The 22,392-nt window shown below is 57.2% G+C and overlaps 1 protein-coding gene across 2 annotated transcripts; it reads right to left on the bottom strand.

The window, feature by feature from the left end:
• Positions 1-2,251: 2,251 nt before the first annotated feature.
• On the bottom strand, positions 2,252-21,738 carry CD5 (CD5 molecule). 2 transcript variants are annotated; one of them, XM_032358780.1, is made up of 11 exons: positions 21,552-21,737; positions 13,086-13,124; positions 10,556-10,861; positions 10,015-10,077; positions 9,404-9,742; positions 7,190-7,483; positions 6,417-6,542; positions 5,650-5,703; positions 4,874-4,993; positions 4,194-4,285; positions 2,252-3,916 (listed from the first exon to the last, which is right to left on the bottom strand). In XM_032358780.1, the coding sequence occupies exons 1-10, from the start codon at positions 21,601-21,603 to the stop codon at positions 4,197-4,199; spliced, it is 1,482 nt and encodes a 493-aa protein (XP_032214671.1). In that variant the 5' UTR covers positions 21,604-21,737; the 3' UTR covers positions 2,252-3,916; positions 4,194-4,196. The 2 variants fall into 2 exon arrangements, with proteins under 2 accessions (XP_032214671.1, XP_032214672.1); XM_032358781.1 differs by lacking the exon at positions 13,086-13,124 and having other exon boundaries at positions 21,552-21,738.
• Positions 21,739-22,392: the final 654 nt, after the last annotated feature.

Genomic DNA, 22,392 nt, shown 5'->3' with positions numbered 1-22,392 from the left:
GAAGTGCACCTGTGGCTGCTGGGGCGGGGGTTGGGGTGGGGTTGGGGGACTGGAGGGGGTGATGGTGGGGGGTGGTGGGAGTCAGGATCAGGCTCTGCTGAAAGGCCTCTTTGATCATGTCCACAAAGCCTCATCTACCTGGATGTCCTCTCTTGAGTGACTGCCTGCCCCTGCTCCTTTGCCCCGGGGCTTGGCTCTCAGTGGCCTTTTCCTTCTCCCACACTTTGGTTTTCCATCTTAGGCTTTTTGCGCGACGAGGCCTGTGGATTTGCCTCTTCCTGGGCCAAGCTTGGGCCCTGCCAGGCCCCAGGCCGCCACCAGGGGGCGTGCGGGGCCCAGCCTAGCCGGGGTGGCGCCGCATTCCTGCCACCTGCCGTCAGCTCCTCTAAAAGGACAGAGAGGGGCAGTGGGCCACGAAGCCCGCTGTGAGCCAAGTGCTCTTCGGCTGCCACCCAACCTGCCCCCTCCCCAGTCCACCCTGAGCTCAGCTGGTTCTACCAGGAGGTTTGGGAGGGCGTCTTCTGCTTTCGACAGGAAGGGCAGTTTGGGGGCTGTCGGGAGACGGGGCTTCTGATGGACCCTCCAGCCAGCCCTTCTGTCATTCCTTCCTGGCAAGGTGACAGGGACAGGCTGCCTGTGGACAACGTGCGGAGATGCTGTGGACTGTCAGGGGATCGCCGACGTGCGTGCAACATCTCACTGGGGCCTTTCCACAGCCTTTTGATCCCGAGCTCTAAGCAGGGAGGAGACTGCAGGATGGCGGGGTCAGGGACCTGGTCACACAGCCTGGGGGGTGGCGGGCCTGGGCCCTGGCTGGCCACCTGCCCCACCACCCCGCCAGGCCTTTGTGGTGTCAGAAGAGGCCACGGCCCTGAAGAAAGCTTGCGAAATCTAAGCCCGTGTTGAGAATCCCTGGGCTTTAGTCACATTTTTACTGCCTTGTGCCCCCTCCTGAACTCTGGTGGCGCCTGGCATGCGTCCGGGGTTCAGGACACAGGACACCAGGGAGAGTTAGAAGCCGGTCTGGCTTTGTCGGAGGAAGCTGAAGAATCGCACTCTGGCAACACAGGCTAGTCCCTGGCTTCGCCTCCGGTCGTAGAGTGCTGGTAGGGGGGCAGGGGGCCCGGAGGGGCTGGTGAGAAGCACTTAATCTGAGAGGGTTTGATGGAGAGAGCTTCGGCTGGTCACCCGTGCACGGGCACCCCTGCCGCGCCTTGCTCTCCCCTCTCCCTAGGCCCTCCCCACACCTCTCCCTGCCTTGCATCCACCACATGAGGTCACTGGGCACCTTCCCCCAGACCGCAATGGGCCCCTTGCTGCAGAGCCAGCTGCCCGAGGACGTGCCCTAAGCGCCAAGTTCAGGTTCCTAGCTTAGTGGGAAGGACACTTTGCCAAGTTAACTGGGGTGAGGCCCCTGGAGATGTCCCTTTGGCTGTCATGTTGGTCCCCTTCAGGATTTCCAGATCCGAGCGGCATGATGACTTCGAAGCTAGGCTTGTCCCTGGTTCCTCAGAGCGAGCTTCTCCTCTGGGTCCTCGGGCTCCTTGACTCAACAGGAGAACGCACCTAAATCAGGCTGCACGCTCACATGCCCCTGACAGTCGGGTAGGTCACGTAATTCAGGCAAACGGGCCAGTGTCGGGGTGACACACAGTGAGCTCTACCCTCTCCGGCTCAGAGGCGGCCGCCCCAGCTCTGCTGGAAGGCAAGAGGGTGGACCTGAGGGGGCCCAGGCCCCAGCACAGCCTCGTCTGCAGTGAGGGAGGCAGCCCATGAGTGGCTCGTGGGGGGAGCAGCCCCCTCCCGGGGCTTCTGGCCTGAGTCTTCCTGCCAAGGCCTGAGCCTGACCAAAGGCAACTCCAAGGCTGAGACGGTTCTTATCCAACTGTTAACCGAACACATCTTTGTGGGGTGCCCCACCCAAGCCTGCCACAGCTTGGAAAACAGTTTTCTAAAGGGACTTGCACCCCAGTGCAGCTCCTTTTTTGGGGGGGGGTGCTAAGTAGGTCTTGGTTGTGTGAAGGCCATGCACGGTGACCGAGCTGGAGAGCAGAGAGCTTTAATGCAGAAAGGTGCTGGTAGGCGACATTGGGCGCCTCACAGCCTCTGCCCTGTAGGGACCGAGGGCATGCCTTGCCAAGATGGGCCGCTTGGCTGGCCGACTAGTTTGAGCAGAGGGCAATCAAGACTCCGAGGGCTCACGAGAAACAGTTGCTCCTCCTTTAACTACATAGAAGAATCTAAATTGGAGGTCTTTCTAGAGATAAATTTTGTCTGAGCAGCCTATCTGTACAGCAGGGCAAACATCTAATTACCAAACATCTGGTCTTCTTACTGTCCCGTGAGGAACATTCCTTCCCTTTGCAGTCCCAGAGCCCTACCCCTCCTCCTTTGTTCAGGAGCGACGCAGAGCCCTCATCTGGCCTGTCTTTGCAGTTTCCGTGTCTGTGTGGATTCCCTGTCCGCGCTCCTACTAAATTCGATTTTCTCCCGTGACTGTCTCATGTCAATGTGATTCTTAGTCCCGCTCGAAGGACCTCTGAGGGGACCAGAATTTTTGCTCCCCAACACCTCTCGCTAAAAGCCGCTTCTTAGTTCCCCTTTGAGGAACCCCTCACGCCTGCCAAGTGTAGGAAGGTGAACGGGTGCCCCTGCTTCTGGATCCCTAGCGTGGTCGGGGCAGACCTGAGACCTGGTTGGAAGGTGTGGGCAGAGGGCTGACCAGAACCTTTGAGGCAATATAGTACCCCCGGATCCCCTGATTCTCCCCCACATCCTTCTAGTAACTTCCCATGTTGGCTTCTGTGACTTGGGCTGTGAAGAGCTGTTGCTCCCGGCGGAAACAGTGGCAGAGTGTGTGGAGGAAGCCCCAGACCCAGGATGCCTCCCTAGGACTGGTGCCCGAGGGCTTAGTGGGGCCCAGCCCAGCCTCTGCCTGTTCTAGATCTTCAAGCTCCCAGCGAGATGTGCCCCTCTCGCTCACCCTCCTTCCCTCGCTAAGGAAACCCGGGCACCGCAGGCTACCGTGTGTGTCTGGACGCTCTGACCAGCAGAGACTGCTTCCGCTGAGGGAGTGAATGATTTAACTTCCAGAAACGTCCAGTCCTGGTCTCTGACTCTCAGCTTAGAAGTTAGCTGTGATGGGTTGAAACCTCTTTAGCTTTGAACTTTAAACTGCTGTGTGAAACAGAACCCTACCTGGGCTAGGATTTATGAGGCGCCCTCTCCAGGCCCTGGGCTGGCACGGCGCCCTTGGGCTTGGCAGCCAGGGGTCCCAGAGATCTAGTGCTCTCCGGAAGGTGTCTTGGGGCGAGGGGCTGGGGGACTCGGGGGCTCACGGAGGGTGAAAATGGGGCTCCGCGTCAGGTGGCAGCTGCCTGCCAGGTTGAGGCACTCTGTCTGAGGTGCACAGCCCCTCTGACCACGGCTGTACCGCTGTCCCCAGAGGGGTCCTGGCGCTGGACCCTGGACTGCGGAGGGGAGGCCCTTTAGCTCACAGGAAGTAGAAAAAGTGTTATTTACAAAGAACATATTAAAAAAAAAACTGGAGAACTGAGCCCCCCCACCCACCCCATCCCGCGTCCCAGAACGGAGCTTCCTTGCTCGCTGGGATCAGAGTCTGAGGAGAGAATCAGGTCCTCCGGGTGCTGCCCCCCATATGGCTGCATAGGGAAGGTCTTGTTTCTGGGCTGTCCCTGTCACGGCTCCCACATGGGGAGGGATAGCCCAGCTGTGTTGGGGGTCTTCCCTGGGCTGGGATCTGACACCCACAGTGGCAGGGACAGAGGACATATCTGAAGGCCCCCTTGTCTCCGTCCATGTTCTAGCTGGGGCAGAAATCATTTCCAGGCAGCGGATGCAGACTGTTCTCAGGAGACAGGTCTGGCTCTTGATGTTTTATGCCTGGTGCCTGGTTCTGTGAGGAGAGAAGGAAACAGGTCAGAGGAGGAAGCCTCATACCCCGGAGATGGTCCACGGAAGTGGGGGATAGGCCCCGAGCCCCTGGTTTCCTAGCTTGCGCTCTCTCCCTCTCAAATAAATAAATAAAATCTTTAAAAAAAAAAAAAAAGAGTCAAGATGTGTAGAGTCTCTCATTCTGGATGGGCAGGATGGGCAGGAGGCAAGGACCCAAGGAGCTGGTGCTTCTCCGCAGGGCCGTTCAGGGGTCCCGGGGGCCCAGCAGCCGGGCTCACCTTTCACAGCCTCTGAGTCCCGTGCAGGTCGTAGTCACTGTCGGACGAGTTATCAGGCTGGGTGGAAACACGACGCAGGGCCCCTTCCAGAGCTGCAGAAAGGAAAGAGACCTTTTGCAGCAGGCATACCCCACCGGGCGACCCAGAGAGAGCCCCTGAGAGTCCAGGAGCCCGAGGGGGCCTGCAGATCACAGGGGCTTTACGAGCTGGTGGCTTGATAGTCGTATCTGTTCTGATCAGATCAGCGCTGTTCACTAATGATACTAAACTCCAGGCTCCCTGGGGCTTAATTGTTCATGCCAGACAGGGAGCACTCAGTACAGGGCTTCCACAGGCCCCTGCCAGCTCTGTGCTGCCTGGAAGGAATCCAAAGGGCCTCATTTACCATCCGGCCCACAGGGCCCTGCGGAGACACTGGCCTGTTAGGTCGCAACAGTGCTGCGGCTAATGGTGTCCCAGCCTACGCTTCTCCCGAGCTGAGCGGCTAACAGTCTTGGGGTTGGGGGTGGGGAAGGCAAGCCGAGGACGGTGAAGGCTGGATCCCTTCCATACCCCGCTGGGACAGCTGGCAAAGGGCAGTGAGAGCCCCCTCTCCCCCAGGGCATCCCTGCTCCCAGTGATCACGTGACCCGTGCTGCAGCCCGCCTCCTCCCCAGAAGCCAGGGGAGATGGCCGCTTACCTGCATAAGCAGAGACCTGGGAGTTCCTGGGCGGCTGACTGTATTCATTCTCCACGTGCGAGACAGTGGCGTTCTCAGCCCGGGACCGGACGGTCGCCGTGTGGTTGCGATGGAAGGACACTGAGCAGAGGCAGGGGACAGTGTCGTTAGCCTCCCTGCTCTGCCCCTCCTCCTCCTTCCTGGTAGGGGCTTGGAATTTCCCGCTGTGGGATAGGGGAAAGGCAAGGGCACCCACAGCTTCTTCAATGCATCCCTCTACTCCTTTCTCCCTAGGAAGGTTCATTCTTGCAGGGGCCGGACTTTTAGAGCAGCTTGGGGTTGGCCAGCAGTCTGGTGGGGTGGGCTTTCCGCCGATCAAGCATTTATTAAGCAGGGCATTGGAACACAAGTGCTAGGGCGATATCATCCCTCCTCTCCTGGAGCGAAGGGGCTTTATACTGTAAGAGACTTCCCAACACATCCTGCCTACCAAAAGGAAAGGAAGGATGTGGAGTGGGGAGTGGGACGCATCTTGCAAAAATGCCCATTAAGGTTCCAATAAGTCCTGAAATAAAGAACCAAGTCTAATGTTGCTTAACTCACTGATTTCTAAATCTATGTGACCATGGATACCACCTGGTAACATCTGTTGACCACAGTCCCACCTTAGATGAGTATAGGAGTGGGGATTAGAGGCCTCAGGTAGTTGCTGGCTTCCAAGATGGTCAGCAGTGAGCCGTGAGCCCCGTGGACACTGGCTGGGGCTGAGGGAGGACCTTGCCTCCCAGGACACTTACTGTTCTGGTTCATTCCTGTGGGGCCAATCCACTGGCGCTGTTTCTTCTGGCGGACTAGGAGACAGGAAAAGCCCATGAGGACGAGGGTGGGCAGCCATCCGGGGAGGGAAGGATGGGGAGATGCTGAGAGAAGGGAGGCAGGAGGCGGCAGGTGCAGCGGAAGGACGGACTGCTGGACTTCACCCCCTGAAGCCTTTCGGGGTCTCAGTTTTCTGATTTGCTCAGAGGGTAACTGGACCCACCTAGAGCTAAAGGAGCGTGTTGAGGGGGCTGCCTCTTCAGAAGAAATGACCATGGGGCATTAGAATAGAGCCTAGCGCTAGGGACCTAGCCGACACTGCCCATCACCAGGCCTTCTCTTTACAGCTCCTCTAATCCACTTACCATCTCTGAATAGTTTTTTCCAGAGTTCTGCGAGGCAAGGATACCAGCCCCTTATATTCACAAGGTGTGCAATTGCCCATTAGGCAGATGAAGAAACTGAGGCTCAGAGAGGAAGTGGCTCCATCCGCATCTTGCGCAGTTGCTAGGGGGTGGAGCCAGGTCCGGAGGCTGGGGGCGGGCCCCTGTTTGAAAATGGCCACGCCTTCTCCTTGGCCTTGGGGGGGGGTGCTTCGTGTGGGCCAATCAGCGTTTACCATGTTCCTGACTTTCTCTTTCTGTTCGCGAGGGCGGGAGAGGGGCGGGGCCGGGTGGCAAAGCAGAGGTGCCCCCCTCCCGCCTCCCGGGAGCTTGAAAGGCAGGGGTTTTGGGGCACCCGCACCTACATTTCTTCACCAGCTTCCTGTAGGCGTGAGGGCCGCACACCACCAGCAGCACTGCCAGGAGCACAAGGGCCAGAACGATGCTCATCACGGTGCCTGCGCCCAGGCCTGCCGGGTTTGGGTCCTGGCCTGGGGGAGGCAGAGAGGTCAGGGCGGTCCTGCCCGGGGCATCGGAACTGCCTGCTCAGAGGAAGGCTGCTGGCCGGCTGCCTGGCTTCCCCTGTTCCCCCTCTCCTCCTTGTAGTAATTCACCAGCGTGGGCAGTCATACACCCGCCTCTCCACGCCTCTCTCCAATTCTCTGCTACCCATCCATCTGTCTACTACCTACCATCCAGCAATTCATCACCCAGCTGTCACTGGCCCCTCTTGTGACAACGTTCTACCCTTTGCCAGTTGCTCATAAGCGATCACCTTGCCATCATATGCTAATAGCCATCCGTCTGTCCGTCCATCCATCCCTCTTTCATGCGCTATTCGATTACCATTTCTCCCTTGCTTTTCTCTCTTCCATCCTGGAAGACTAGAAGATAGACGGAGAGCTCTCTCATCCATTATGGCCAGTCTCCTCTTTACGGCTCATGTCCATTGCTGTCTGTGCACTGTTGCCAGCCCCGTCCCCCCCACCCCCCAGTTTGCCACCTTTCCTTCCTTTTCTAAGGCTCCGCAACTCTCTATCTAGTCCTGGAGCCCGTCCTTCAGAAACACGCTCACTGATTAGGTCCTAGAGGGAAAATCCAGAATGTCCCTCTGCCCCTGGGGCTGTGGCCAACTCACATGTGACAAACACCCTCTTGCAGCGGGTTTTTTTCTCTTGAAGCTGGTGGCACTGGGACAGCTTCTCCTGGGGACAGGAGAGGCCGTGGGAGGTCTTCTCCGCGGCATCCAGCACCCGGTAGGAGTTGACTTTGCCGCACTGCTGCTCCTGGCACACCTCTTCCCACCTCGCGGTGCCCTTGGCCCAGGAGACGTCACACAGGACTTCCCATTGCTTGCCCTGGCGCACCTGCACGGAGCCTTCACACAGACTGCTGCCCCCCACCAGGCGGCTCTGCACCTTGGGCTGGAAATCTGGAGAGGAGAAGCAATGGAGGGCAGGTGGCAGGTTTGGAAGGAGCTCCCTTGGTCCCTAGTCTATGTGCCTGACCACTGGAGCCATGTGTCGCCCCCTAAGCTGCCCGCCGCTGGCAGAGCCCAGCTGGGGTGGGGGGGTTGCTGGGATCACCTTCCTTTCTGTTCTCCCCTCCTTCTCACATCTTCTAGCATTTCCCCCAGAAGCTCTTTCCCTGGCATGTGTGGGCAACTGCTGGTACCTATCCTGAGATGTGACATCATGGGTGCTTTCAGGGAAGAAGCTGGCGGAGTGGCGATGCCTGTGGCAGCCACGGGAGGGGGTTGGCCTCCAGGCAGGGGAGGGTAAGGGAAGGGAAATGAGAAGCAGGCTCCCTCCGGGTCCACGTCCCTCTGAGAACCATCCTCTCCTTCTCCTGCTGCTCCTTGGGAGACGGGAGGGCTTTTCAGAAGGGAGAAACTGAGGCCCAGGGATGGGAAACACTTCCTGCTCTGGGTCCTGGAAGTTCAGGGGTGGGACAGAACCCAGGAATCCTTCTGTCCAGCCTCCGGGGTGGCTTTCATGAAAGGACTGAATCCATTTCTGCTTGTCGGGGTGGAGCCTGGGCTCCAGAGCTGAGGCACACCTGTGCTCAGGTTAGAGTGAGCCGTGATCACACCAGCTTGGCCAGTTTCCATAGCAACATCCATCTAAAAGGCCCTAGTAAACGTTCTATTTAGAACAGAATTTCAAAGGCAAGACCTCCCCATCTGGTTTTGCAGGCTGTAGACGGCAGGAAGGCAAGGTGGGTCAGGGGAAGAGACCCTGGGGGCCTGCATCTACCAGGAGGGGGCTGTGTCTTGCTAATCCAAACCAGGTATCCAGGGGCTGTGTGGGGTTGAGGAGTGAGGACCTGTGTGCTAGCGGGAGAGACCAGTGGTCCAGAGCAAGGCTTCCAGAAGTGTGCACACACCCCCCTAGGACCTTGCTGAGATGCAAATCGGAATGCACCTGCATTTCTAACCAGCCTGATGTAGCTGGTGCTTTTGGTAGCGGAGGCTTGGACCGCAGGCTCTGAAGTGACGCTGCTCGAGTGGAAATCCCTGCTAACGCTCTGTGATATTAGGCAAGAAATTTAAGCTCCTGAGCCTCAGCTTCTCTATCTGTAAAGTGGGGATAATAATAGCACCCACCTCCTCAGGTTGTGAAAATGAACGATCATCCTGGGAAGGTCTCTAGCACCAAGGAAGTGCTCAGGAAGTCTGACTTCTTATAGTCCGGACTGGTGTTGGGAGCCCACTCCCTCCCGAATCATGCTATGATTGTTCTTACTCTGATCTGTGGCCTTTTCCTCCTCTGTTCTTCCCGCGATCCTGGTTTTGGGGTCCCTAAGACCATCCTCTTGGGTCTCTTCCCCTCAGCCACACCCAGATTCATCAGTCTTCCTGTCATGGTTCCGGAGCTTCTTCGGGGAGCTCTGTGGGGACCTGCTTGGGCTCCTTCTGCCTGCTGTGCTGGGGGGACCTCCTACTTGTCACCCCTGCTCCGGCCCCATCTGTCTCTGGGATTTACAAACTGTCCTCCTGGAAGGCTGGTCCCCCTCAGTGCACCACCTGCTCTGATCCTTGGCACGAGTCACAATTCCCACCTAAAAAGACTTCTCTCCTCTGTCCCAGCAAACAAACCCCTGAGGAGACCTTGCCTCGTCCTGGAAGTCCTGGCTGATGCCACCTTCCCGAGCGGCGACCTGTGCATTTGAGCTCGTTCTGTGTTACTCTGCGGAGATTGCCGGGGACTTGGGTGGGAGTGTAGCCTTGCCCTCTGTTTCCCTCCCGTGCTCCTCGGTGCCCAGTGCCCTGTGCTCCACGCAGGGGTTTCCGGGAACAGGTGATGGTGGACGACCTGGGGCGCCCCGTGGGTCCTCACGCGGTCTCACTCACCAGAACAGACAAGGGCCAGAGCTTGGCCACCCTCATAGGGCGGGACTTTCCTGAAGCACTGCTCCAGGGACGCACAGCTGGCGTTCTGGATCTCCCATCGAATCGGCAAGGCCTTGCTCTCCCCCGGATCTTGGGTCCTGGTTGTCTCGGCCTCTGGCAGGTGCCTCAGGAAGGAGCCACAGTGGAGGGCCGCGCAGATGCGGTTCTTCAGGTCCTGGGTCCGGTCCTGGTCCCGCTTGTGGTAGCTGATGGCCCCCCCGAGGCTGCCGTAGTAGAACTCCACCACGCCGGCACACCGCAGGCCCCGGGGCCCGGCCACCAGCTGCAGCCTGGGAGGAGCTGTGGACGGACGAAGCGGGGAGCGGGTCTGAGTGTCGCCCGGCCGGCTGTGGGGGTGAGGGGGCTTGCTTGCTGCCGGCTTTTCAGCTCCAACACAAGGTCGAAGGAGAGACTGGCCGACCGCCGTGGGGGGTGGTGAGCTCCCAAATGTTGCTCAGGACCTACTTACACTAAACATCATGTTCACCTGAAATTCCAATGCAACGGGGCATCCCATGTTCTTATTGGTTAAGTCCCGCACCCTGCCCCCGGGAACCTCCGAATTCTCTTACCTGTGGGCTCTGGAGTGGTGGTGGGTGGGGGGCTCGTGGGAGGAGGTGGTGTCTTCGGAGGCTCTGCAACGAGATACTCCGGTGAGGGAGGGGCAGGAGCCCCGGGACGGAGGACTGGAAGTTGGGGGGAAAGAAGGTAGGGTTGGGGGAGGGTTGGGGGTACTGGATGGTTTGGAGAAAGACCTCGAGCTCATGATGTAAGTGCCGCTTGCCTCATTAGGCCCACTTGACCCACAAGTTGTCTCTAAGCATCCTGTTGGGGGGGGGGCAGCGCCGGCCCATTTTACCGTTGGTAAGTGAGGGTTAAGAGGAGATGCTAACATTAGCAATGGCAGAACCAGGTTTTCAATCTCTTCCAGCCTCCCCACCAGCCTTTTCCCTCCAGTTCCCCACCAGTTTATGTGTCTGGGGGTGATCGTTGTTGTACATTAGGACCCCCCTTCCACCTGCCGGCTTGGGCTCCAGATCCCAGGCCCTGGGCAGCCTCCCCCGGGGCTGGTGCTCAGGCCCAGGGGACCCGTGTGGCCGGCTAGTCACCCACCTTGGCAGATCAGGCCCAGAGAGCTCCTCTGTCTGGCCTCACTGTAGCTGCAGTTGGAGAAGGATCCCAGGCGACCGTAGCAGGTGACCGGTTGCTGGGGATTGTTGAAGTCAGGGAGGTGGGCCAAGATCAAGGCCTTCCCGCAAGCCAGGCTCCGGCAGAATTCTGAGGCCTGCGTGTAGTCCTCCCTGCGGTTCGTACCCTGGTTCCAGCTCCACCGAGACACTGTGTGCCATGTGGAACCGAGGAGGACCTCCAACTGGCCCTGGCACGGCGAGGTGGAGCCTGTCAGTCTCACCATGTTTCCTGGGGGTCAAAGAGGTGTGTGTTTGGGGGGTCCCCTCCGTGGGAACCCTCCTCTGCCCTCTTCCCGCCAGGCTCCTACCCAGCCAGGCTGTCTTCCATCCCGGGGGGCTGCCTGCCTGGCTCCCATGAGCTTTGTCCTTGGGGACATGGCAAGGAGGGGGGCTTCCCAGACACTCAAGCAGTCCCCCAAAGCTGGGCCCCTGGGGCTGGAGACCTTAGAGCAGAGGGAAACTCAGAGCAGCGGGCAAGGGGGTGCTCAGGACCCCACTGTCCAGCAGGATCGCCCCACTCTGCAAACTCTGCTTCATTAGAAATAGGGCCTGGTGCTTGTTCTATTTCTCTCTCTCTGATTTCTCAAACCAATGTCATTGAAGTACGATTTAGACCCAGTGAAACGTGTGCACGTGAGAGTTGTTCAGGGGAACTTGACGAACGCATGCAGGTCTGGAACTACTGCCACACTCAAGAGGTAGACATGTCTGTCACCTGGAACATTCCCTCGTGCCCAGGTATGGCCGATTCCCTTGCATCCAGCCTCAGGTGCCTATGGATCCGCTTTCTGTCGCCAGAGACGCGTTTTGCCTGCTCTCCGATTTTATGTATGGGGAATCACGCAAATCGTGCTGCATGTTTGTGTTTCTGTTGTCCTGTTTTCCTCATCTGACCCCCTTCCTTTGGCATTCGGAGTTTCTCTGATCATTTCACCCACCACGTTCCCTCTTGTTGTGGAATGAGGTCTCGCTGTGTGGCTGTGCCACGATTTATCTAGCCACTGTTCGGCTGCTGGGAACAAAGCCGCGTGGGACGTTCCTGAGCCGATGTCTGTCTGCGTGGGCACGTGTTCCATTTCTCTTGGGTAAATACCAAGGAGTGGAATTGTTGGATCGTGGGTCAGAATGGGACTAGGGTGATTTTATAAAGCTCCATGAAATAAAAAAATAAGGATATCTATATATTTGTACCTGCATAGATTCTAGAAGGAGAGAAAAGACAGGAATCCATGTGGTTGTTACCTGGGGTGTTAGGGTGGGGAAGGACTGGGCAGATGGGGGACAGAAATGGAAATGAGATGCATCACTACGGGTCTTTTTATATTTTTAAAGATTTAGGCCAGGCAACTGTGTTACCTGTTCATGATTCCTTCCTTCCTTCCTTCCTTTTAATGTAAAAGGTTTTTCCAAGTGATTGGGAGGTGGAGGTTTTTCCCTGTTGGAAACTTCTAGACAGGCTACCTTTTTCTGGGCTTGGGGCCCAGAGCACAGGGCTAGGGCTTGGCAAGGTCACTGGACTAGTTTGAGACAAAGGGGGCTTGCCCAACTCCTGGCATTGGCAGGATATTCTGCCCCTTTCCCCCCAGGGAGCTGACTCACCGAATCCTCACCCGGGAACAGATGTTCTCTCCATTTTATAGGTGGGGAAATTGGGGCTTAGAATGGACAAAGTACTTGGTAGAGCTCAGAGCTAGGATGCCACTGCAGGGCTCGAGGTCCTGGACAGGGGCCTGCTAAGGCCTCTCCAGCTCCTTCTGGTTGCACGTGGCTTCGTGAGACCCTCCAGCACATGTCTCCCAAAACACATTCAGCATGATGTTATCTCAGGAGACGTGAAAGAATGAGGTCTGGGGTGAAATGAGTCTGAGAACGGCTGAGTTAAAAAGTATCGAACAGCTTTTTTTCACTGCAGGACTTCTCAGAGCCTTTTCCAGGCCGGTATACGCAGTCAGTCTCCAGTGAGGGACGTCGCCAGTGTTGCCTAGCTTTTATCCAGTGCATTCCAGGAGCCCTGTTTGGGGAAACACTAGCCTCTTCACGTGTGATCTTGAAGGCAGGGCATTCCACATACTTTACAGTCTGGAGCAGCCCCTCTCCACAGCGTCAGCTGCCAATGCCTTTGATTAGGGAGACCTGGCAGGACTGAGTAGGAAACAGGACTGTGCAGGGTGCGTTATGGGCCAGTATGTTTTCTGTGCGTGGTGAGTGGGTCCCAGTAATAATTACCTCGAGAACCAGCATTCAGGTGGAGCTTTATGGCCATTGAGGGCATCTATAGGCACGCGGGCATCTAAATGTGTACGCTTGTGTGGGTGTCCATATCTGTGCGTGCAGGGGCGCTCTTTCGCTCTGTGGGGGTGGGGTTCACTCTGACAGGTCCCCCTACAGCCCGATGGAATCGTGGCTCCCCACCATCACCCCCTGGTCCAGGCCTCTGTATGGCTCTTCCTTACCTGAGTTCTCCTGGTAGGGCCCCCCGAGGCAGGAAGTGACTGCGGAAAGGAGAGAGGAGGGTCAGACACTTCCCTCTTGCCCCCCACCCCATCTCACACCCCCCCACAGCCTGAGTAGTGGTCTCTTCTGCAGCCCCCTGGTATGGGGTTCCGGGTTCCATACTACACATCAGAATCCCCAGGTGGGTCATGAAACCAACTCTGTGGGTTGCAACTATCCATGTTTTCCCCGTTTTAAAGCTTTACTTTTTATATAAACATCAGTAAAAAGGATTTTCCTCTGGTGCATAGTCTATGAAGAGAGAATGTTAGAATACACGGTTGGTTGTGAGGATAAGGGAGCCCTTTCCCTGCATCTGGCTACAGTGTGACACCCTCGTGAGCACTGCTTTCAGTCTAAGAGAGTCTGAACTTCGCAGCTATAGAGAACCAGAGGAATGACCAAGAGTGGGAGCCGCCAGCATCATTTGCTACTTTCCAGCATCCTGGTGGCAGGATGGACATGACAGCAACGTATCTTCAGTGGCTCAGCTTCTGGAGGAGGAAGTCAGCTCGGAGATGGGGGCGGGGTGCCGAGACAACACAGCCGGGCGGCACAGTGCTCGTCTGTGCCTGGGGCGGACGGAGGTTGGATTTGGGTGGGCCTTGGGGGAGGGTGCATTTGTGTGGCCTCAGAGCTCCCCTCCATGTTTGTCATTTAGCTCTGTCAGCCTTAAAGTAGGGGCTCTGATTTCCCTCTGTCTAACCCCTGGGCTGGCTCCGTAGCTGGGAGCCGGGACAGTCAGGGTGACGACTTTAGGGAGTAAATAGTTCGCTTGAAATTGCTTTTGAGAAATTGTTGCCGCGTGTTTAGGAAAAAAAAAAGTGTGTTTTAAAAAAGCCTGTTTTTCCCTGAGTGTTCTGGAGCTGGTGGAAGAATTGTAAGGGAAGACAGGCCCCCGCCAGCTGGCCCTTTCCTCCCAGCCAAGGCTCCCGGTAATAACGCCCGCATCGCACCAGGAGGTTTCCGCATCTGGTGCTCAAAGCTGGGGATGCTGGAGCCCGAGGGGCCTGGGGCAGGCCCAGGGAGGATAGTCAGGGAGCGTTGCCGGCCTGGGGTGCGTGGAGAGCCAGACAAGAGGGCTCACCACTCCTGCTTCCCACTTCAGACCTTCATACTCCCCAGTCAACATTCATTATTAATAGCAGCTACCAATAATTGAGCACCTACTGTGTACTCAGCACTCAGGGTCGCTCCTGATGGATATCATTGTTACTCTTCACATGGCTTCATGATGTGAGTCGAATATATTCATGGTGTCGATGTTGGGAGAGGGAGAATGCCCTGTCCAGGGGGACACTGCCAGCACCTGCCAGGGTCTGGATTGAAACCATGAGTCTGCCTTCCAAAACCAAGCTCGCGGCCACCTAGTTGTGTCTCCAGAGTGCCAAGTTGGGGTGCAGAGATGAACACAGCCCAGACCCTGCCCCTGAGGAGGCGCTTGAACCCCCAGACATTGGAGCCCTTGGGGACAGGGACTGGATCAGACCATTCTCGCAGATCTCACACAGGATGACCTACTTCAGAGAACATTCTTGGGAAAGACGGAACAAGCTGGAGAACCAAGTAAAATCCCCAAAATGCTCTTTGAGGAAGGGCATCTAGGAATCCCAAGGCTTTGGCTCCCTCTGGGTACCTGATGTTCTCAGTAGAGCAGCATTTCCTGGATTGTCCCTCCTTCATCATCACCATCACTGTCACTGTCACCACAGTCACCATGAGTACCATCAGCATCACCGTCACCATCACTGTCACCATCACTACCTCCATCACCCTCACCGTCACTACCATCGGCATCATTACCATCACCATGACGACCACCATCACCATCACCATCACTACCTCCATCAGCCTCACCATCACCACCATCATGATGACTGTTGGCCATCAACAACAACACCGCCATCACCATCACACCCATCACCATCACCATCAGCCTCACCACCATCATCATCACCACCGGAAACACTGTTAGAGTTCATAGGTACCAGGCATTTACATATGTTAACTCTCTCAAACCTCACCACAGCTCTATGAAGTAGGTACTATTTTTTTTTTTTTAAGATTTATTTATTTTAGAGAGGGAGGAGAGAGCATGTGCTAGTGAGGTGAGGGGCAGCTGGAGAGGGAGAGAGAATCCTCAAGCAGACCTCCTAGCCAACACGGAGCCTGACGTGGGGCTCCAACACCTGGCCCTGACATCACGACCTGGCTAAAACCGAGAGCCCGATACTTAACTGACTGAGCCACCCAGGTGCCCAAGTAGACACTATTATTTTAATCTCCATTTTATAGTTGAAGAAGTGGTGAAAGAATAACTAACTTGCTATGCCGCAGGTCACTGCTGGGGCTGGGACTCAAAGCCAAGACATCTGCCCAGACTCTGTGCTCTTGACTGCTGGCCCAAGGTGCCTCCCGTCCCTTCACCACTCTTGGTATGTTCACCGTGTACGGACCTGATGGTCGGGAGTGAACTTGGAATTGCATTCCGTTAGTGAAACATGCCTTCAGGAGCCTTTTCTGCGAACTTGCTCTGTGATCTTGGCAAGTCACTCAACCTCTCTGGGCTTGGTTTCCTCATCTGTAAAATGAGGAAGTTAGATGCCCCCATCCTCAGCTTCCTCTCTGTTCAGACTTCTCTGTTCTATAACCTTCAGGTCCTGATGTATCTCAGTGGCTGGCAGGGACTGGGCAGAAGTGGTCGGTGAGATGTGTGACTGACCCGGAGCCTTCTGGATGCTTCTTCTTTCTGTCCGTCCAGAGACATGCTCAGGTTTTCATTGTCCAAGACCTATTTTCATTCTCTTAGCTGCTCCTCCCAGGGGTGTGACCAGTAGCCTCCTTCCCTGGAGCCCTGCAGACTGGGCTCAGGTTCTCTCTGGGCCCGTCCGGGGCTGTGGCTTCGCCAGCCCCGCGTGTGGCTGAGGCCCATGGCTCTGTGGCTACAGGAGCTGCAAACAGAAGCTCGGAGACCCCGAGGCCCACGAGGGACGCCATGGCCATTTCCTAATCCGCCAGCCATGGCTGCAGCTGAGCAGCTGGGGCCAGGAATGAGAATCCTCCAAAGGCCCCTTTTCTCCCCTGCCCGCCCCCCTTTGGAGTCCCCTGATGTCGGGCTTGGAGTGGCCGAGCCCAGGCCGCGTTCAGGGCTGAGAAAGCCTGAGAGAGCTGGCCAGCACCTCTGAGGCACCCTACTGTCCCTCCCGTGTCTGGAGCTCCAGCTTCCAACTCGTGATGGGTTCTGCAGCAGAACATATGGATTTTCACATGATGTGGGAGGCATGGGGTTATAAATAGTCTGCTGTTTGTTCAGGTCAGGATTTGCACCAAAGGCGTTTTCCAGAGATCCGCAGAGTCGTTTGGGTTTGGAAATTGTTGGCGAATGTTCCGTGTTCGCGGTTCCCCTTTGCAGGACTCGGCAGAGCTAGAGCTTGGTCCAGGCTGGCCGCCCCGGGCTCGCTCCCAGACCCTGCTGGGACCCGCGCACGTCCTTTGCAGTGGCCACATGCCGGGAAGCAGAGGCAAGGCGGCGGGGTCCTGGTGGGAGCTGGGATGTGACTGATGGGAACAGTGAGAGTGAACCCTCACGGCACTCCTACTTGGTGCAACCCCAGGGCGAGCCCTTTGTGCGGGAGACCCCACTCCCGACAGCCTTACTGAAGGGGGCTGCCATCACCCAGTCTCCCAGATCAGGAAACAGAAGGACTTAGTCCGGTTTGGAAGTCAGATGTTCTATTTTTCCAATAATGAGTCCGTCTAATAGTCTGCAAACGTCTCATCAATTCAACGCGAACACCCCACGTCGGACTGCCTTTTGGGGGAGTTCTGGATTTTTCTTCCTTGCATCATCTGATGAGAGGCTGACTTGGAAGATCGGAAAGCCCCTTTTCTGAAACGACACCAGTCAGCAGAGCGGGGTCTACCCTGCGTCCGTATCAAGCTCGAAGGAAACAAAGATCACAAAGGCCCCAAATTCTGCTTCTCCGTGGAGCACCAGAGGCACTGGCTGGTTTTTGATCAGGAGTCTCTTTATGGGCAAGACACACAGAGAGTCACACCGAGCTTATGCCAGGAGAAGCCTGGGGACTGGCGCCTGCCTAAGGAATGGCAGATTCGGGCCTCTAATCCTGCTTGCGGGGCCTGCGCCAACCTGAGGATGTGAGCCGATCACAAGCACTATGGCCGTCACGGTCTACATTGTGATTGCTCTCTCGCTGGTGGCCTGCTGTGTCCAATCGAATTTGCATGAATTTCATGCCACATATGCATCTCCACTGTGACAGAAACGAGCTCTTTGTTTTGTTCAGAACTTCACGTATCCCAAAGTTTTTTTCCACCCACGGCCCTGTGAGGAAGGGCCCACGCTCATTCTCATTTTCAGATCAGCAAACTGAGGTTCAGAGAGGCCGAGTGACTTGGCCAAGGTCACACAGCTTGCTGATGGTAGCGTCAGGACATGAAACCCCATCACCATCACTTTACAGGACCCTACGGGAATCTACCACTGGGAGAACCTGGAGCCAGCTCACCCCAGGGTACAGATAGGGGAAACTGAGGCAAAAGAGGGAGGGGCTCACCCTGGGTGTTTCCATCGGTGTTTTTTGGGGCCCAGGACACTTTTTGCTTCTAACAGTCACCACCAATTTCCTATCCTGTTCCCACCGCATCTGTCCCAGCGGAACCCCAAGGGAAAAGGGAGTTTCAGGGTTCCCGTGGGAACCGGACATGATGATGGTGATGGTAGTATGGACGGAGGAAGTGATCTGGGGCTACAGTCCCTCATCTGCCCCTCAGAACCCCAAACCAGAAATCTTTTCTAGTGCACTTGGCGGGAGGATGTTTGCAGCCCTTATGAGTCTCTCTTAGGGTGTGAGTTCACGTTCAACTGAATGGGAACACGTTCAGTTAGCGGGTGTTGCGGAGACCGCGTTGGTGGGTGATGAGCACACAGTACACATGCAGTATGATCCATACTGGAAAATTCCCAAACACATCTTGCCCGAGGTCCGGGATGAGGGTGTGTGGACCTGGAAAGGTAAGGGGGACCATCTACCGTCCTGCCAGGGCCCCCACGGCATGCTCACTCACTTCCTATAAGCCGCTGCTCAAACATCATCCTCTCGTGAGACCCCCTGCACCCTCCCTGGGTAAGCACGGCGCCCGACACTGCCAACCCCCCAGCCCCACCCCACCCATGACCTCCCAGCACCCATGCCGTCACTGTCTCCCCATCACACCTAGACTCTTACGTTGGATCTGCCAGGGCGGGGATTTCGAAGGTTCAGTCGTGTCCCCAGCGCTTGGAATAGTGGCTAGCACACAGTAGGTGCTCAGTAAAGGCTTGCTGTTGGGGTGACTGAATGAACCAGATTTACAATTGCATTGACCTTGAAGGTGAGCGCCCTGGTCATCCCCGTTTTATAGATGAGAAGGCTGAGATTCTGAGAAGCATTCTTGTCATTGGTGAGGGGCCCTACAGAAATCATGCCCCAGTCTGCATGACCCCAAGCCCCACAGGCCTTCGCACACAGGCAGGCACACACTGCCCCTACGCACAGGCTCACAGGCACGTGGCACACACGCACACAGCATGCACACTGGGCTCAGACCTGTACCCACACACATGCACACACCCAGACTAGTGTTTAATCAGTTCCATCAGGGGGTTGAAACCCCTCCTTGGTCTCTGAGGGGATTACCCCGCTGGAGTGCTGGAGCTGGGCAGAGTGACCGGAAGGGCCAGTGCCGGCCCTGGAGCCCCCAGATTCCTCTATTCCCCACTGGGGGTGGGGAGCTTGGGCTGCTGGGTGCTGGATGCTTTTCACCCAGAGCCAGCAAGGGCCTCAGCTTCTGCAGGCCAGAAAAGCAGGCCGGGGAAGACTGCCCGAAGCTAGAGCCCCTGAGGCCGCCATCTCCTGTGGGTGCCCAGCCCTTCTTGGGCCTATCCTGCCTGCTGTGTTCGCTCTTGCCAACCCCTACGGGACGCATCACCCTTTTCTCTGCCTCACTCCTTCCTGCTTCCGAGTCTACGAAAAGACGCCACTACACTCAGAGAGACCCTCGGGGAAGAGGACTGGGAAAGAGAAGGCTCGATGGCCAGGCTGGCATCTGGCTACACTCACCACCACGTCCTACCCGACTTGTTCCCTGCTGACCCCGACCCTGGCGACAATGATGGTAATAGTAACTGGGACCATCGATGTTTACTGGGCACATAACTGCACTCGGACTGACTTTCCTACTCAGAGCCTATAGTCATTGATTCATTTAGCCCTTACAAATCTTTACGAGATATATACTCTTATTATTTCCATTTTACAGAGGAGGAAACTGAGGCTTACAGAATGGTCCAAGGTCACTCAGCTGGCAAGCGGCAGACCAGAATCCAAGCTGCAGAGCCCATGGCTTTACCCCAGGGCTGGCTTCTGCAGTCCTGGTGGGGAGGCATGACCCTCAGGGCTGCCTGTGCCCCCCACCCCCTGCCCCAGCAGGTGAGTCCCAGGCAGGTCGGGGCTAAAGGCAGCAACAGAGGGCACCAGCTGTTACTACCACCCCAGGTGCATCATGGGCATCTTTGTGCCCCAAAGGTCCCCAAGTCACAGCCCTGATGGCCAGCCAGGAGACACAGCATCTTCGGGGCTCCAGTGGCCAGGCGTCCCTTCCCGGAATGGCTCAAAGGGTATGCGTGCTGTTGGCGTGCAGCCCCAGCCCTGACCCTCGGCGTCCCCTGCCCTCATCATCCCCTGCCCTTGGTGAGGACATGTCTGCACAATGTAATTGTGACTCGAAGCCTTTTTCCTACTTGTGGGAATGGCTTTGGTGTGTTTGAGCTCTTAGGGTTGTAGGGGCCCCCAAGAGAGAAGGGGTGCTGGGCTGGGGTCGGCCCTGGTGCTCCCTAGATGCTGAGCCCTGAGCTTGGCTTCTCAGCTTTTCTAGAACTCCGGTTTCCTGACTATAAAATGGGGGACACTGGGCCCGCCTCCCTCCTAGGCTGTTGTGAAGCTTACAGAAGAAAATGGCTTTAAAGGCATTTTGAAAGCTGGGGGCCACGGAGCAATGGGAGTGTTTACCCTCCGCCAGTTCACACAAACGCACCGGAAAGCATGGGCTCCTGGGGTTCTAGATGGTTCCTGCACTCCTGGGGAAGGTGCTGCCTCCCAGTCTCCCTGACTCTGGGCTCTGCTGGCCTCTCGGAGCTGCCTGATCCTGCGGGGAGCCCGGACCCCTGAAGGGCTTCAGATGAGAGGCCCAGGGAGCAGGACCCCATGCCCATCCCCAGCTGGGAGCCTGGCCAGCTGCCCTACCCTGGTGGCGTCAAGGCCCCCATCTGAGGAATCTCCAGGGCCAAGGAGGCCGCAGCACCTCCTCAGGGGGGTCCCATCTCTGGGCCTCTGCCCTGGGGACAGAAGGCGTTTTGTGTGTCTTGCGCTCATGCGAGAAGAGCTGTGTGAACACATGTGCACCGGGACATCATCACAGACGCACGGTGGATGGTAAACCTGCATTTACGCACACACACACACACCCCTTCTCATACACACACACACGTACGTACCTACTCGCCCTACTCACCAGCCTGTCTCGGAGGGACTAAGCCTCCCTGATCAGGTAGCCAGTGGCCCCCAGGTCCTTTCTCTCCAAACCAGGAAGCGATAGCCCACCTGTTCCCACCTGGCCTGAGGTCAGCATCTCTCTCGCCCCGCAGACCCTCCAAACCCTTGCGAAGCGGTCAGACCTCATCCAGTTCACCCTCGACGTGTCATAAGTGGGGAGCCCGCCAGCTTCCATGGACTCCCTCCCGGCAAACAGGAGGCCCCAGGCTTGCCCACCTCTAGCCTGACCCCCAGCCAAGCTTCTCAGAGGTCCCAGATTCTTCCACACTGGCCCAAGTTCTGGAGCCCCTGCCCTGGGCCTGGAGTGAGAGCAGACCCAGTATGCGCTCACAGCCTGGCTGGCCCGCCGGGCTGCGGCTCCTCTGGGACAGAGTCGGGGGGACTTGGAACTAGGGGAGCATCTTTGACACACGCTCAGCTGCCTTCTCAGAGGCAGCCCCCACCCTGCGGCGGCCCACTGTGCTCAGAGTGCCATCAGAACGACCCAGCAGACCATGGGTGCCCTGGGTCTGGGTGTATCTAGGTCAAGTCTGGGCACTCAAGGTGGGCGGGGGGAGCTGGATGGGGGCTGAGAGTCTGATTTTGCCTGGGTCCCACCTGGAAGGGTGCAGGAAGACCCCCACAGTACAAGAACAAAGCCGAGCTGGGACAGGTAGTCAAGGGACGGTGGGGAGACAGGCAAGGTGGCCCCAACCCTCTCTGATGCTCCTGAGACGGGACATGTGCTGTGCCTGCAGCAGACCAAGTTAAGAACTGGCATCTCCCCACTTGAACCCTGAGTCCCAGGAGCTCGGTATGTGCCTCGGTACTCACCCAGCACCCCCAGCACGTACAGGGCGGCCAGCGACGGCTGCTGGAACCCCATGGGCGCGGCCTCCTCCTGCCTCAGCCCTGGCAAGCTCGGCACCTGTGGGCGAAAGGCGTCTCGTCCTGGGTCTCCCTCTCGGGGAGGAGGGGGTGGGGTGGGCAGGCGCGGGCAGGGGTGTGACAGGGAAGCAGGCGGTGCGAGGCCTGCGTCAGCCGTGTTTGAAGTTGAACTGTCAACTTCCTCCTGGTAAAACCATCTGCTCCAGTTCGAATGGCGGCCCTGGCCTCTGACAGCTTCCTGCCTGAGGTGCCCAGGCTGGGGCAGTGGCCCCGTCCACACCGTGCTGGGACGGGGCCGCAGCGTGGGGCAGCTCTGGGCCTGGCTGCTGAGGGCGAGGAGACCTGGCCTCCCTGCGGGTGGTTCTGAGGGGACTGGGGGGCGGGCGACAAGCTCCCCAGGCAGGGGTCTCACTGAAATGGCACGGAGCTGTGTTAGCAGGGGACAAGTGGGTGTGGGGGTGCCACACCAGTTCTTGCCAAAGGCACAGTGGTGAAAACACCAGTGATGAAACCCTCTGTCTCCTTTTTGCGGGGATGAGGTAGGAATTTGAGGTGAAGCCCCAGGTGGTGGTATTTTACCATAGAGCACGGAAGAGGGCTCCTCCGGGAATGCTGGGCATGTGTGTGTATGTGTGTGTGTGCACGTGTGTGCGTGTGTGCGTGTGTGTGTGTGTGTGTGTGATATCTCCTCATCGGTCTGCGTGATTTCTATGTCAGCATGTGTGATCTCCATGCAGTGTTGCTCCCACAAGGGCTGGAATCAACCTTTGGCCTGTTCAGGAAGAGC

The sequence above is a fragment of the Mustela erminea genome, chromosome 9 (assembly GCF_009829155.1).
Source record: "Mustela erminea isolate mMusErm1 chromosome 9, mMusErm1.Pri, whole genome shotgun sequence".
Lineage (NCBI taxonomy): Eukaryota > Metazoa > Chordata > Mammalia > Carnivora > Mustelidae > Mustela > Mustela erminea.
Note: the sequence above shows the minus strand (reverse complement) of the source record. Positions and strands in the feature narration are given on the sequence as shown.

Bases quoted from the DNA above. Each gene is read 5' to 3' on its own strand.
- CD5 (XM_032358780.1), bottom strand. From the start codon at position 21,603: ATGGGGTTCCAGCAGCCGTCGCTGGCCGCCCTGTACGTGCTGGGGGTG. The intron at 13,125-21,551 runs GTGAGTACCGAG...TCCTTTCCGCAG, and splicing joins GTACGTGCTGGGGGTGCTGG to TCACTTCCTGCCTCGGGGGG. The intron at 10,862-13,085 runs GTAAGGAAGAGC...TTTGACCCCCAG, and splicing joins GCCCTACCAGGAGAACTCAG to GAAACATGGTGAGACTGACA.